Genomic DNA, 15,268 nt, shown 5'->3' with positions numbered 1-15,268 from the left:
TGCTGCTACTACTGTGTCCCTGAGTTGCGTGGTGGCGTCCGCGTGCTACCGGTGTCTCTGTCTGTGTGGAGAGGTGAGGTGCTTAACTCCGTACACCTGCGCTGGTCACGCAGCTGGCGTGGATTGTCTTGATTGTCCTGGGAACCTGCCCGTTGCCGTGGTAACTGTTCTTTGGGGCAGTAGCAGAGTGTTGCACACCAAAATAATCACACAATAAAAACACTCAAATCAAATAGAAAACACACTGTACAAATCTGACCCCATCACATCCCCCCACGGCTTGAAGTTGGCAGTCCCTGCAACATTACATTCCATAACGAGCTGGTGGAACCCCTCGGGTGGACCTGGTGGAGTGCCGCCGGGGTTCTTCTTCTTCCCCATCATTGGGGTGACCTGGTGTGCAATAAAACTGTGGAACCGCTACCGGTATTTCTGTAGTTACCGGCAGTGGTGTGGGCCTGGGTGGTAGAAGGGGGCCTGTGCACAATTTGAGGGAGTTCCTGTGTACGATTTTCTCTTTTCCCCCCCTCTCTGGCTTGACCTTGTAGACAAGACCTGTGTCTCCCACTGTCTGGCAGATAATGTAAGGTTCAGGATCCCACCCCGCATGAAGCTTCCCCTGCCCTTGTCTATTCCTGCAACGAACCCACACACGTTCACCAGGTAGTAGTGGGGCAGCATTGGCTCTCTGGTCGTAGCGACGCTTAGACTGTTCTGACACTTTAGTCATTTTGTCACGGGCCAAATCGTACGCATAGGTGAGCTTTTGGTGATGCTCCTGTACCCAGCCACCCAATCCACCATTAGGCTGGTCCTGTACCACCCCTAGCCCAATATCTATGGGGAGCCTCAGGTGCCTACCAAACATAAGATACGAGGGAGCAAAACCTGTGGCACTATGTATGGTGTTATTGTAGGCCTGCAGGAGTTCGGGCAAATGTTCAGGCCACCTACTTTGTTTCTCGACTCCCAAAGTACGGAGCATAGTAAGCAGGGTCTGATTCATTCTCTCGCAACGACCGTTACCGGCCGGATGGTATGGAGTCGTTCTACTTTTGGTGATGCCATACATTTCGCATAACTGTTTCATTAATTCAGATTCAAAGCTAGCACCTTGATCGGAATGGTAACGAGCAGGACAACCGAACGTTTGGACTATGTGGGACCAAATTGCACGCACTGTGGTTTTGGCTGTCTGGTCACGAGTGGGCACGGCCCAGGAGTAACGAGTGAACATGTCCGTCATAACCAGAACATTTTGGTATGAATCACTGGGCCTACCGAGAGTCAAGAAGTCTATAGCAATAACTTCTAAAGGGTAAGTTACAGAAACGGGGTTCAAGGGAGCTCTTGGTTCTGCCCTGTCCTTCTGTAGGCTGCAGACAACACACTCGGACTGAAAAACACGCACCTCTTTCTCCATGTCGACCCAGAAAAACCGGCGTCGCAAAGTAGTCAATGTCCTCCCTGCTCCGGCATGTGCTGCGGCCTCGTGGTGCAGCTTCCACACGTCCTTGCGCTTCAGAACTGGGCACACAATCTGGAACCACTGGTCATGAGTGTTAGGGTCAATAAATCTGCGACATAAAATGCCCTCACGAATACAGAGTCTTTTGAATTGTTTCAGCAATCTGGCAGTGCCAGCAGGTAACGTTCTCTGTCCAATCCTTGTAGGATGTCGGCCCTGCTCCACATACCTCTTCACCACCTGAATGTCCAGGTCTGCCTGTTGCTCGGCTACCCAGTCCAGGTCCTGTGTCAGGGGGTTCTCCTCTTGAGTCACTGCAGCCGTCGCAATAACAGCTACGGGTTCGGACAGCTGTGCGGGTGGAGTCCTAGTTGTGGGGAATCGAGAGAGGGCATCTGCATTGGTGTTCTCCCTCCCGGCCCGGTACTTAACTTCGAAATCGAAAGAGGCCAACTGGGCCACCCAGCGCTGCTCGACAGCACCCAATCTCGCTGTCTGTAAGTGTGCTACAGGATTATTATCTGTGTATACAACAAATTTGGCCCCCGTCAAATAGTCTTTGAACTTTTCAGTAATCGCCCATTTCAATGCCAACAGTTCCAGTTTAAATGAGCTATAATTAGCATCATTCTGTTCGGTGGGGTGTAAGCTGCGACTAGCGTAAGCGATCACGCGTTCTTTACCTTCCTGGATTTGGGCCAACACCGCTCCCAGTCCGTGGTTGCTGGCATCTGTATAGAGAACAAATGGTTTAGAGAACTCGGCATATGCAAGAATGGGGGCCTCAGTTAGTGTCTTTTTCAAAGTGTCAAAGGATGTTTGGGCCTCCGTTGACCAACTTAGATGACGGGAGCCCATCCGCTTGTCGTTGGGTATACCCACTAAAAGTGAGTTCAGGGGGCGCGCGACCTTGGCGAACCCCGAGACAAAACGCCTGTAATACCCTGCGAGGCCCAAAAAACCCTTTAGCTCCTTGGCTGTAGTAGGAACCGGCCAATCGACAACAGCAGACACTTTTCCGGGGTCTGGGCTTACACCATTTTTGTCCACTACATGTCCCAAGAACTTAACCTGTTTGTGGAACAGCTTGCACTTGTCAGGTCGAAGCTTTAGGCCATTCTTCCATAAACGCTCAAAGACTTCTTCTAGATGTCTTAAATGTGTGGCAAAGTCAGGGGAATAAACAATAATATCGTCTAAATAGACTAGCAAGGAATCGGTTATATGGCCACTGAGGCACTGCTGCATTAGGCGCTGAAATGTTGCTGGTGCATTACAAAGGCCAAATGGCATACGTTGGAACTCATAAAGACCTATGGGTGTAGTGAAAGCAGTTTTCTCACGGTCTCTGGGCTCTACCTCAACTTGCCAGTAGCCGCTGGCAAGATCCAAAGTGGAGAACCACTCCGCCCGGGTCATCGAGGTCAGTGTCTCCTCGATCCTAGGGAGTGGAAAAGCATCCTTATGAGTAACAGAGTTCAGCTTTCTATAGTCAACACAGAATCGCCAACTGCCGTCCTTTTTCTTAACCATTACAATGGGTGCAGCCCAAGGGCTCGAACTTTCAGTTATTACACCATTTTGCAACATACCTTCTAGTAGGATTCGCATGTCTTGGTAGAGCAGGGGCGGTAGCGGCCGAAACCGCTCTCGTACAGGGGCTGCGTCACCTGTGGGTATGCCATGCTTCACAGCGTCGGTCCTACCGAAGTCCTCTTCGTGGGCAGCGAAAGCTTTCCCCCACTTATCCAGGAGTGCAGTCAGTTGGCCTTGCTCATCCTCGGTCAGGTCTGGCCTTTCAGCCTGCTTGAGTGTCTCAAACAGTTCGTCTTGTTCCGTTCCATCACAGACGTCCACCACGTTTACTTCAACCATGCCATCGGGCCCGGGCTTCAGGCTGACATCTCGTGCTCCATGGATATCCCCTTTCCCCACCTGGAATAACCGGCCCAACTTCTGGTAGCGTCCTAGGAGGACAGGATAGTCTTGTAGGTTGCGGACACGGACAGGAACCCTCCCCTGTCTTACCACAGCCACCGTTCGAGCTACGGAAATGGTGTCAGGTTCCGGGAGTGCCTCGATCAGTCCATGGTAGTCGCTGCTTCCAGCCACAGCACGCCCCCAGATTACCACTTCGCTCCTTGCAGGTATGGCAACCCTTTGTTTGTAGGCTGGCCTAATGTAGCCCCGAAATCCGTCTTCTGCTGCCACTTCAGCTCCACGGCATGCTGCAAAGGCTGCTCTCCAGGCACTCTGAAACTTAGGATTCGGACTGTTAAAGGAGACGGGCCCATTTGCACTCTTGAATACAGCATCCCAGCATGCCTGTACAATGTTCATGCCTATGAGAAGGGGATTAGATGAGGATTCATCCTCCACTATAAAAACCCCTCTGGGTTGGAGCTTGTGGCCCTCAACCTCAAAATCCAGCATCGCATAGCCCAGATAAGGAATACGGATATTATTGGCAGCTTTAAGTTTAATTAAAGATGGGAGCTCTTTGACCACATAGTTTGGAAAATGTTCGAGAAAAAGACTGTGTCGTATTATGGATAATTGGGAGCCGGTGTCTAACAGTCCAGTCATTTTAACCCCACCCATCACAACTTCAACCTGTGGGCATTGTCCAATCAACGCCTCCATTGGCCCTTCTAACACCTCTGCCTGCTCTAACCCCACTGCCCGAGCCTCAGTAGTGGGGGAATTTAGTTTAAATGTGGTGTAGCCTGGCTAGAGTCTCTGCACACCCGAGCCATATGGCCTACTTGGCGACAGTGTCTACAGATAGGCTTACCGTCTGCCGTCCAATCATTCGAGGGCATCGGTGCATTCCGGCGGTGCTCAGGTTGATACCGTGGAGTGTGACTGGTCTGTCTCGGCGGGCTCCTAGCTCTAGGCTGTCTTGGGGGGCTCTTTGGTGCAAGCTCCCGAATAAGTTCCTGGGCCCAGTCTTTCAGCTGGTCTTTCATCTCGGACATGATCTCTTGTTTGAACTCTATTTTCCAATCTGTCTTCTGTGGGTAAGGACGAGAGCCATTTGCTCCGCCCACCGCAGCGCAGGTCACCTCTGGCCACTTACGTCCACATCCATCCTCTTCTAGGAGCAGGGCCTCCTGTTGAAGTTCAACAAAGGTCCCCTCTGCATTTTGCCGCGCATACCGTCTCAGGGATTGGGTTAGAGGCCCCTCTTCCAGGCCAAGCAGGAATTGTTCCTTAAGGTGCGCATCAGTAGGGGCCGCGTCTTCGTGTTGCTGCAGCCCACTATAGAGCTCCTTTAACCTGAGAACATAAGACTGAACGGGCTCATCTGATTTCTGTCGGCACCCATAGAACTGTGCCCTGACTGCTGAGACTGGGACATTCACCTTATAGAGCGCGTCCAATGCTGTGAATATTTTAGCAACAGTATTACGTTCTTCTACTAGTAAAACATTTATCTGTCTTTTTGCCACTCCTGTCAGCGCCCCCATTAAAACACTCACTTTCTGCGGTTCTGTTTGGCCTGCATATTGCACTAGTCCTAGTAGCTGTTCTTTCCAATCGCCATATTTAATTTCTGAGTCTGCGCCACCAAACTTTGGCACCCATGGTGCGCCGGGAAAAACGGGCATCATCATCATGTTTTTAAATATAGATACAAAAAAATAAAAATAAAACCCTTGTTTATAACTCCGCTCAATACACCTGGTCCTGCCGACTGCGCCAAAATTTGGTCTGTGGCGAGGTTTAAAATGTATACTTGTTAAAATGTGTATTTGTAGCCGACTACGCCACCTGGAGGACTTTAGAGCCCAGGAACTCTACACTTTTTCCAGTTTCACACAGGTTCTTAAAAACCAGGGGTTGAGCGGTGAAATAAAAACATCAAGGGTGCAATAAACACATTTATTGCTAGTTATCAAATATTCTAATTAGAAAACAATGATGCATACAAATTACAAACACTTATAACAGAACCCTCTTGTCACAGATCCTCCAGAATGCAGCCCCCCACAAGTCCTCAGTCCTTCAGTCTCTCAAATATTAGTCACGTCGTCCACTCCGGAATTCTCCTTTAAGGGCCAGACAAAAAGTTCACATCAGTACTGAGTCCTCTTACTAAATGTTCACTCTCACTTCTGAACACACTGCACACTAAAAAACAATAAGAACTTAATAAAATTAAGTCTAAAATAAACGTAAAAGCATGCAGTGGTCTAAAAAACAGTGAGGACTTTACAGAAGAATTAAATGAATGGCTTTCTCTCGGGCTTCGAAGGACGGATCAACCAATAAAATAATAACTAAAAGGACTAAAAGCAGGGAGTTAAAAGCACGCAGCAGACACACTATCACAGGTTAAAAATGAGGCACAGAGGGGCACTTAGCTTTGGAGAGGGGCAAGTCGTAACTTGGCCCCTCTGCTGAGTGTATTCAGCTCCCCCTCCTCCTCTCTGGTCGCCGGACTGTTGGACTGGCACCGCCGATCGCCGAACACCCCCGTCGTCACGGCTGCTGCTGGGCTGGTACCGGCTCGTCTTTCTCTGCGCCGTCGGTCCGTCTGTTGTCCGTTTCGCCGACTCTACTCGTCTCTGTGTCGTCTTGTTGCGTGTGTTTGTCTGCTGCTGCTGCTACTACTGTGTCCCTGAGTTGCGTGGTGGCGTCCGCGTGCTACCGGTGTCTCTGTCTGTGTGGAGAGGTGAGGTGCTTAACTCCGTACACCTGCGCTGGTCACGCAGCTGGCGTGGATTGTCTTGATTGTCCTGGGAACCTGCCCGTTGCCGTGGTAACTGTTCTTTGGGGCAGTAGCAGAGTGTTGCACACCAAAATAATCACACAATAAAAACACTCAAATCAAATAGAAAACACACTGTACAAATCTGACCCCATCACATATAGACCTGTACTTTCTGTGCTTTTTTTGCAAACTGTTAATAAAGTATTCAATCAATCAGTAAAAAATAATCTTCAGAGCGGTAAAGTAGCAAAAAGCATCGGCAGCACCCGCCGGTGAAGCAAACATTTCCCGCTGCACTAATAGTAGGAGAGTAGGATGTATCAATGTAGGTTATCTTTAGGAAAATACTTTGCTTATCTCTCTCTCTCTTTAACCTTTCACACTTTTAGACTCTACAGAGTGCAACAGTTGTCCGGAGGACTTCTGGTCCAGTCCCTAGCGTGACCACTGTATCCCTAAGAGCATGGAGTTCCTGTCCTACCACGAGCCCCTGGGTATCTCCTTGACAGTCGTCTCATTGCTGGGCACGCTTATCTGTGCCATTGTCCTGGGAATCTTCATCTATCATCGGGACACGCCCATGGTACGCGCCAACAACTCGGAACTCAGCTTCCAACTTGTGTTGTCACTCAAACTGTGTTTCTTGTGCTCACTTCTGTTCATTGGTCGTCCCAGACTCTGGACTTGTCAGCTGAGGCATGCAGTGTTTGGGATCAGCTTCGTGCTGTGTGTCTCGTGTATCCTGGTAAAGACTATGGTGGTGTTGGCCATGTTCAAGGCCTCCAAGCCTGGCGGTGCAGACATTATGAAGTTTTTCGGTGCCATGCAGCAGAGAGGAACAGTTCTGGCTCTTACATCCATCCAGGCGATAATCTGCACGGCCTGGCTTGTGTCTGCCTCACCAACCCCTCATAAAAACACACAATACCACAGTGATAAGATAGTCTATGAGTGTGAAGTGGGATCGACGGTTGGTTTTGCCGTGTTACTTGGTTATATTGGTTTACTGGCACTCCTCAGCTTCGTCCTAGCATTCATGGCAAGGAATCTTCCAGACAACTTCAATGAAGCCAAGTTAATCACTTTCAGCATGTTGATCTTCTGTGCCGTGTGGATAGCCTTCATCCCAGCATATATCAGCTCTCCAGGCAAATATGCAGACGTTGTGGAGGTCTTTGCTATTTTAGCATCGAGTTTTGGCCTTCTGGTGGCGCTGTTTGGACCAAAGTGTTATATAATCCTTTTGAAACCTGAGAGAAACACTAAGAAGTCCATCATGGGTCGTGGCACCACCAAGACGTAGAAGCAGAAATCCAATGATAATTCATGTTCTTTGTATTTTACGTTTTTTTGGATATGTGCCTCAGCATGAACCATAGCGAAGAAACATGGTCTTGTATTATTAATGATAATGATGATTATATGATACTCCCAGTGTCGTCCTTAACCCATTGTGGAAGAAACCCATGAACACATTAAAACAAAACAAATAAATGCTGTAATTTACTCACCCACAACTTTATGTCAATGATTCAACAGTGGCCATTGATATTATTTAAGAGTGCATATTTTCATATTTTTTTGACATTTGCTCACAGTATAAGAGATATTTTTTTATATTGTTTTTCTGTTGGCCTGTTGGTAAAACATTAGTTAGACTATATATGTTGTGTATTTTCATTTACTATAACTATACGTTTCAGTCTACACCCTGTGGACTATATTCCATTTAAGTTCTACTTTTCTATGTAGGGGCTTTCTGTTCTCACCTTAACCCATAAGTGTGGCACTCAAATCAAGCGCGTTCCCGAGAAGTTCATTTGCATTGCATTGTCCCTGAACAGTGTTTGTGCCAAGTTTGGTCCCGGATTGGAGCCACGGTGTGGCCCCGGAGGGCTCCTGGCAGCAGTAAACTGGGTTGTACAGCATGTGGCCCCTCAGAGGCCCCTGACACAATAAGCCGGGTTGTGTACTGTCATCGCAGACCCCTTAACAGTGCTTGTGCCAGATTGGAGGCACCAGGGGCAATTGGGGGCCCCTGATGTGACCTTTCTGCAGTTTCTTTCTCTTTGGTCTCACCGCTTAAGGCACGGAAAATAGCACTGCCTCTTGCACTGATCTTAAAGGGAATGGTAGGTACTCTGATTGGATTGACTAAAGTAACGCCCAAACACACCCATGACTAATTCAGGGCTGTTTTACCGCATAGCGCCTTGGTGCAGTGCGCAGATTACTGCACCATCACAGTAAAATGGCATTGGTCACGCCTCCACGTCTTAAATGAAGGAATAAGACCAATCCATGGGGCTGATTTAGGCTTAAAGCATTTATAGCATCACAAATGTTAATGCATTGCATTTTAATTAGGTTGAAGACCCGTCCATTCCACAGATCCGGAATGGACGGACATGACGTCATCCCCCCAAAAAAATCACCTCCGTCCACTCCTATGTTATGGAATATAGAAAAACACACCTAGATCGGATTTCTTCTCCCAGACTGTGTTTTTTGATGAAAACGGGCCATATTCAACTGTCTACAGCTACAGAACGGACGATCGCGGTTACAACATTTTTGTTCCGGTGGAAAGCAGAAAGGCTCGCGTTTTAGAAAGTCACATTTCACAGCCTGGTCTGCTCTGCTGGCTTGAACCCGCCTCCCGCCCTCACTGATTGGACGGGCGAGAGAACCAATGAAATTAAATGCTGCCCTGAGAAGGCATTCTAATAAATATAAGTCACAGCTCCCTGAGGGGCGTGTCTTTCTGCAGGGAAACACACCAGCACAATAATATAGTGGCTGATAGAGGGATAAATGACAGCTACAATATTTATATAGATAAAATTGTCTTAAAGTTACACAGTTTATCTTTAACAGAAAAACACTTTACAATTTAATATTAATATTGATAGCAGCTAATTGATTAAATCAAAGACTGGATAGATGCACCAATTGTAAAGACTCATTTATACGTTGTCATTATGATGCTGTCACAAAGAACAAAGCTCATAATCTGTAAAACTACACATGACTAAACGTATGGTTTGTGGCTTTTATTGAAGCACAGAGCTGTATACACAGTCAAATACATTTATAATACATCTCTGGTAGATATTAACAGTTTATCAATAGAAAAGCAGTGGATATGCATTCAAGTTTAAAGATGTTCACTCATGAGAACAACAGAGTATCAAACATGTGCATGTAGGAGAGAGACTTTAAAATTGCAATTCACCGTCATTCATGTAAATCAAAATCAATGAGAGATTAAAAATAGCTAAAGGGTTCAGTTGTTTGCAAAATCCCCCAAATACAGAAAACTTGATGCATCCACAAGACAAAACCTCAGAACACACTACAATCAGGTCCAGGAGGGAAACTGATGGGTCAAATTAAATGTTCTGAAGGGATACTTATGGGCAGGGGTGTGTTGGTGATTTTTTTCCCAGCAAAACTGGATTTTAACGATGTCACGTGCACACACGCGCACACCGCGTGCATTTTATTTCACCTTAAAGTAGTTAACATGTTTGTATAGGAAATGTTTTTTAGCTTAGTTTTAGACTTAAATAAAAAAAACAATTCAAGGAATGCCATGAATTATAGAGCTCAAACTAAACGTTCTCTTTGAACGAGTATCTTTCTCGTCTTCGACGGTGGCTGAGGCATTGCTGCGTGCAGATAGGATACAGCAGCCCTACTGAAGCCAACATGCTGTGTTGTTACTGTGTATTCTATAGATGTATATACAGATACGATACTGACAGCCCTACTGAAGACAACATGCTGTGTTGTTACTGTGTAGCCTATAGATGTATATACAGATAAGATACTGACAGCCCTACTGAAGACAACATGCTGTGTTGTTACTGTGTATTCTATAGATGTATATACAGATAAGATACTGACAGCCTTACTGAAGACAACATGCTGTGTTGTTACTGTGTATTCTATAGATGTATATACAGATAAGATACTGACAGCCCTACTGAAGACAACATGCTGTGTTGTTACTGTGTATTCTATAGATGTATATACAGATAAGATACTGACAGCCCTACTGAAGACAACATGCTGTGTTGTTACTGTGTAGCCTATAGATGTGAGAAGTGAGAACACATTTTCACACTCACTTGTAAACCTGTTATGCAAAGTAGCCATTTGGGTACTTGGCTCGTGAATCTACGTGCGTGCTCTGTACCGCGCCGCACCTTGCGCGTGAAAAAATGTACTGGCCACACGCTGTCATACCCCGTGTGGCCCCCATGACACCACTGCTTATGGGTCAAATTAAATGTTCTGCATCTAATATTTCCTGACAAAACATCCCTGAGATGTGAGATCCTGCTGATCAGATCATTTCTAGTCTTCAGACAACATTATGATCCTCAACAGAAGAAGAGTTTGTCTAAACCCAGTTGCTCATGAAGGTTGTGATCCATTTGACGAAGAGCAGTGATCATCTTCAGAGATGCTTGGTTCCCTTTATTTCTCACCATGTCGATGAATTGCCTGGCTTTCTCTTGGCTGTATGCCTCTGATCTGATGGAGTTCATCTCTTCATCGTTGAGAACCTTCTCTTCCAGCAGTTTGTCCAGCAGACCATTGAGCACGGGGTCCGACACTCGTTTGACAAACTCTGTTCGCACGGCGGACAGCAGCGTCTCCGCTCCCTGTGATGTCATCATCGTTGTCGACAGGTTTGGCTGACTCGGGCCGGCGCCTGGAAGGCATTTTGGATGAAAGATAAGAGTCATTTATTGGCATCAAATAAAAAGCTAACAATGCACCTTAACACATGAAAGGATGTTTGATTGATTCAAGTATAAATAGTCTAATGTTAACCACACCTTCCTCATATCGTAAGTGATTTTCTTTGGTTAAAATAAGTGATAAATAGCTCTATATTCTGATAGTACTCATTGCTATAGAGTGTTTGTTCAGTAAAAGGAGTCTCCTTGTCTCTCCAGCTCTTTATAAAACAGAAAATGCATTTTCGTTTCATTTTCATTTTCATTTCCAATTTTATCCAATCAGGATAGAGAACTCAATCAGGTTATAGATTAAACAAGTTAAATTGGAAGTGATGACACTAAGAAATGAGCAGACAAAATTGGAACTGGAACACTATAAAAATGAAGCTTAAAGATGGGTACTTTCTCCTGATTGGCTGAGATTTTGACACCTACCGAAAAATGTATTTTCTGAGCTGGAGAGACGGGGAGACTCCTGTTACTGAACAAACACTCTATAGCAATGATTACTATCACAATATAGTGCTTTAACCTTTTAACAAAATACTCTTTGTTTTAACCAAAAAATATCACTTACCCTACCTTTAAGTAAGTTTAGTTAAGTAAGTCTTCTACACAAAAGATACTTATGGTGGTGAAAATAAAGTTGAATAATAAATCAATTAAACTGAATAACTCTGAGGTGGATGAATAAGTCTGTTTACCTTCCAGTACAATCTTTCCCTTCCAGACCTGGTCGTCCTCTGGTCCCAGTATTGCCAACGAGACGACTTCTTCGCTGAGATCCATGTTCACCTCAAACGTTGGATGGAAATTTGGTCCAAAGTTCAGACGATAAACCACAGACTGAAAACAGAGATTAGATGGATAACTATACAACAATAAAACAGATTTATGAACCGTCCCCCCCCCTCCGCATCTTCATGAGGATGTTATGTTCCCTGTGGACCTGCCATGTGATATTTTGTTTTACCTGTAAAGTTTCTGCCCTATTTTTTTCTTCTCTTTTTGCAACCATATGTCTAATCATGCACATACTTGCCACTATGTGGACCCACCAATGTGATAATCACCTTATGTTTAACCCAGAGATCTTCAACAGGGGGTACTGCAGACAGGGCCGTGTTAATGTCAAAATGTGCCCTAGGCAACGGACAGTTTTTGTTGTTAAATGTTATTTAATAAAAAAACAACAAACAAAAACAACAAAAAAAAACTACTTTTTTAAATTGTTTTATTTTTTTATGGGTGCATTTTTCGCCCTGACTGCAGGGGTCCGCAAAATTGTTGTTTGATTAAACAATATATTTGTTTTTAAAAACTTTAAAAACTTTATTTTTTTCCAAAAATGTCAATATGTCTTCAAACATAACAAGATGAATTTCAATAGCTTAGTATTGAATGCACAATAACATGGTTTGTACATATTTTGTAGAGAAAGGTCCTTTTGCACACCTTCTTGGATAGCCCTGAAACACGACTGTCATACCATGACAGTCATGGCGCTACTTCTTCCTGTTTTTTGGAAATCTTACATTTACAACCAGCACAGCTACATAAACGTTCAGATTTCAAATAACTAAGTGCTAACCGTAACCCTAACCCGAAAATGGCTGGTGATCGGATTGAAAAGCTTTTTTATTGAACAATACGGCAGATAACTTTAACTTGTAAGATCCGGGGGGTCAGCACTTTATATTTGAAATCTGAACGTTTACTGTATGTAGATGTACGGGTTGTAAATGTACAATTTTCAAAAAACAGGAACAAGTAGCGCCATGACGCTTGTGACAGACGAGCGTCATGTGAATCATGGCTACTAATGGGACAACCTGTGCGTATAGGAGCAGGCAACCATTGTTTTCATGTTCATAGACCCCTTAACAGACGACGTCACACTGGTTGCAAGCGTCATACTGCGCAAGCGTCAAACCCATTCTGTCAGGTCTCGCTAGGACGCGCAGCACTAGCCAACACACAAGAGGGGGTTGGGGTTAGAGGTTAGAGGGGGTTGGGGTTAGAGGTTAGAGGGGGTGGGGTGTGCTGAAACCAGCAGCACCCCGAAACAACAGGCTGAGAATTGATTGCATGAAACAATCACCTGTGCGTCCAGTCTCAATGTTGGTTAACAAATAATTGGTCTATACATATACATATAAATACATATACAATATATGTGGTAGCCCCCCCTACCCGACGAGGTAGGGGGTCCCTGCTCCATCACCCCATCAGTTTGGGGGTCCCAAGGCTTTACTAGCCTTCCTGCTTTCACGCCCACTGCACTCTGGTTGGTTGGGGAAATGAAACACGACGCGCTGGTCCAGGCTTTTATTTTTTAGCAAAACTAAAAACTAAAAGCTTGGAGATCGAGGCTAGGGGGTCCCTGGCCTGAAAAGGTTGAAGACCCCTGGTTTAACCTCATGTACATACTGTATCTGATGGTCTCATACTGTGTGTATACTGTATGTTCTCTTTGACATGGTAATTTAATGTTTTTATTTTCCTTGCTCTCCCTCTCTCCCTCCTTCTCTTCTTCTCCCTTGAATGAATTTCAAGGGAATCACTGTTATTGTATTATTGTGTTGTTCAAGCACTGTGTAACTTTGTTTAAAAAAGTGCTATACAAATAAAGTTGTATTATTAGTATCCACTTTTTACAACTGTAAACCAGTGATATGACAATGAACTATTGTTTTGTAGTACATTAGCAGTGGTAGGAATGGTAGTAGTTGTAGTGATAGTAATCATAGTATCAGTAATAGTACTAGCAGGATATTATCATGACTCACTCTGTTTAAACATAATAAAGTCAGGTTGTAGTTTTAATGTGTGATACCTCAGGTTGTACTTCATATGAAGTACATGTAGTCTGCAGTTTGTAGCGTTGGTTTCGGATGAAAACACATTCGGAGGTGGTCTCTTTGTATTTCTTCTCTGTATGATGTGTCTTCACCTACAATGACACCAACACACAACTTATGACCAGATGGTTCAATCATCATGTGTGATACTTGTTGTTTCCATCATCACTAGTTTGTCTTTATAGGCCCACTATACAGCATATCAACTTTGATCTTAAACTGGCTGTCAGTGTCACTACAGACTAGCCTCTGGCTGTGTTTTCAAAATCTGAATGTAAGTTCAATAACTGTGAGATGCTAGCTATTTAACAGATAACATTTTACCTCTTTGGCAGAAACATTACTCGGCAGCATCAACACAATCAGTTTCCTTGTTCGACGTTCTGGTGGTGGAAGGAACAGCAGAACCTGACCGTATGTTGATTTGATGTAGTTGTACATCTCGTTAATCTTCTTCCACACGAGTCCATAGATAGACAGGTGGGTCACATTCACAATCACATGAGTCTTGGTCACTTCCAGCGGTTCTAAGAGCTCTATCCCATCGTCTGTGATGTGGACCACAGCCAGGTTATAACCTGTGAAAGGGTTTTAAAACATTATAGATTACATTTCATGGTAAAAAAGCTCAAAAGAAACGTGTGATGGCTCGGGCCGCTGGCATAGCGGTCCAGGCACCTATAGGCTCAGTGTAGCCTGACAGCGTGTCGCGGGTTCAGGTCCCGACGGCCTTTGCTACATGTCACTCCCCATTTCCTGTCAGCCTAATGTCCTATCAATAAAGGTATAAAAGCCTAAAAAGTAAATCTTTAAAAAGAAACATGTGATGTCTTTAACAACATGCATAAACCGTCTCAGTTTAACATTGTCAGATGCTTTGATCAAATACATCATCCCTTCATGGATTTAAACATATTAATTGTTATATTATGTTGCATTTGTCACCTTGCTAAACTAATGGCCCAAGTCATTTTTTGAGGAAATTTATATTTTTGCCTAAGTCAGCTCCTCATGACACTGGCCACCTCTGGTAAAATGGCCCATCTCCTAATTGAAAAGGATCATGATGTTCACTCTCCTTTTAGTATAATGGCCTAACTCCCTATTGTGACTTAGGCCAAAATAGGCATTGTTTTTGGCCTAAGTCACATGGTTTTGTGACTTAGGCCAACTTATTTACAGGTTTAGGCCATTTTTTGTATTTATTTGTATTTATTGTATTGTATTTAAGTCAGATTTAAACCTATTTAAACCTATTTAAATCTCTTATGTTACATAACTGACCGACAGTGTTATGTCTATTTAAATAGTCATAATTTGTTATAAACATTTTGGGTGAAAAGATTAAAAGTGATATTTTTTGGTTAAAACAAAAAATATTTTGTTAAAAGGTTAAAGCACTACATTCTGATAGTAATCATTGCTATAGAGTGTTTGTTCAGTAACAGGAGTCTCCCTGTCTCTCCAG

The 15,268-nt window shown here is 44.5% G+C and overlaps 1 protein-coding gene across 1 annotated transcript in view; it reads right to left on the bottom strand.

Moving 5' to 3' along the window:
• Positions 1-10,109: 10,109 nt before the first annotated feature.
• Positions 10,110-15,268, bottom strand: part of LOC311045024 (uncharacterized protein) — a 120,244-nt gene continuing 115,085 nt past the window's right edge. Inside the window, exons 23-26 of the mRNA XM_084056835.1 lie at positions 14,125-14,378; positions 13,776-13,892; positions 11,644-11,785; positions 10,110-10,908 (exon numbers count right to left, since the gene is read on the bottom strand). Coding sequence (XP_083912961.1) covers positions 10,574-10,908; positions 11,644-11,785; positions 13,776-13,892; positions 14,125-14,378 — 848 coding nt within the window. The 3' untranslated portion in view covers positions 10,110-10,573. The remainder of the gene's footprint in view (positions 10,909-11,643; positions 11,786-13,775; positions 13,893-14,124; positions 14,379-15,268) is intronic.

This window comes from Gymnoscopelus microlampas, assembly GCF_963454915.1.
Source record: "Gymnoscopelus microlampas genome assembly, chromosome: 1".
NCBI lineage: Eukaryota > Metazoa > Chordata > Actinopteri > Myctophiformes > Myctophidae > Gymnoscopelus > Gymnoscopelus microlampas.
This window is presented reverse-complemented; position numbering and strand designations above follow the sequence as displayed.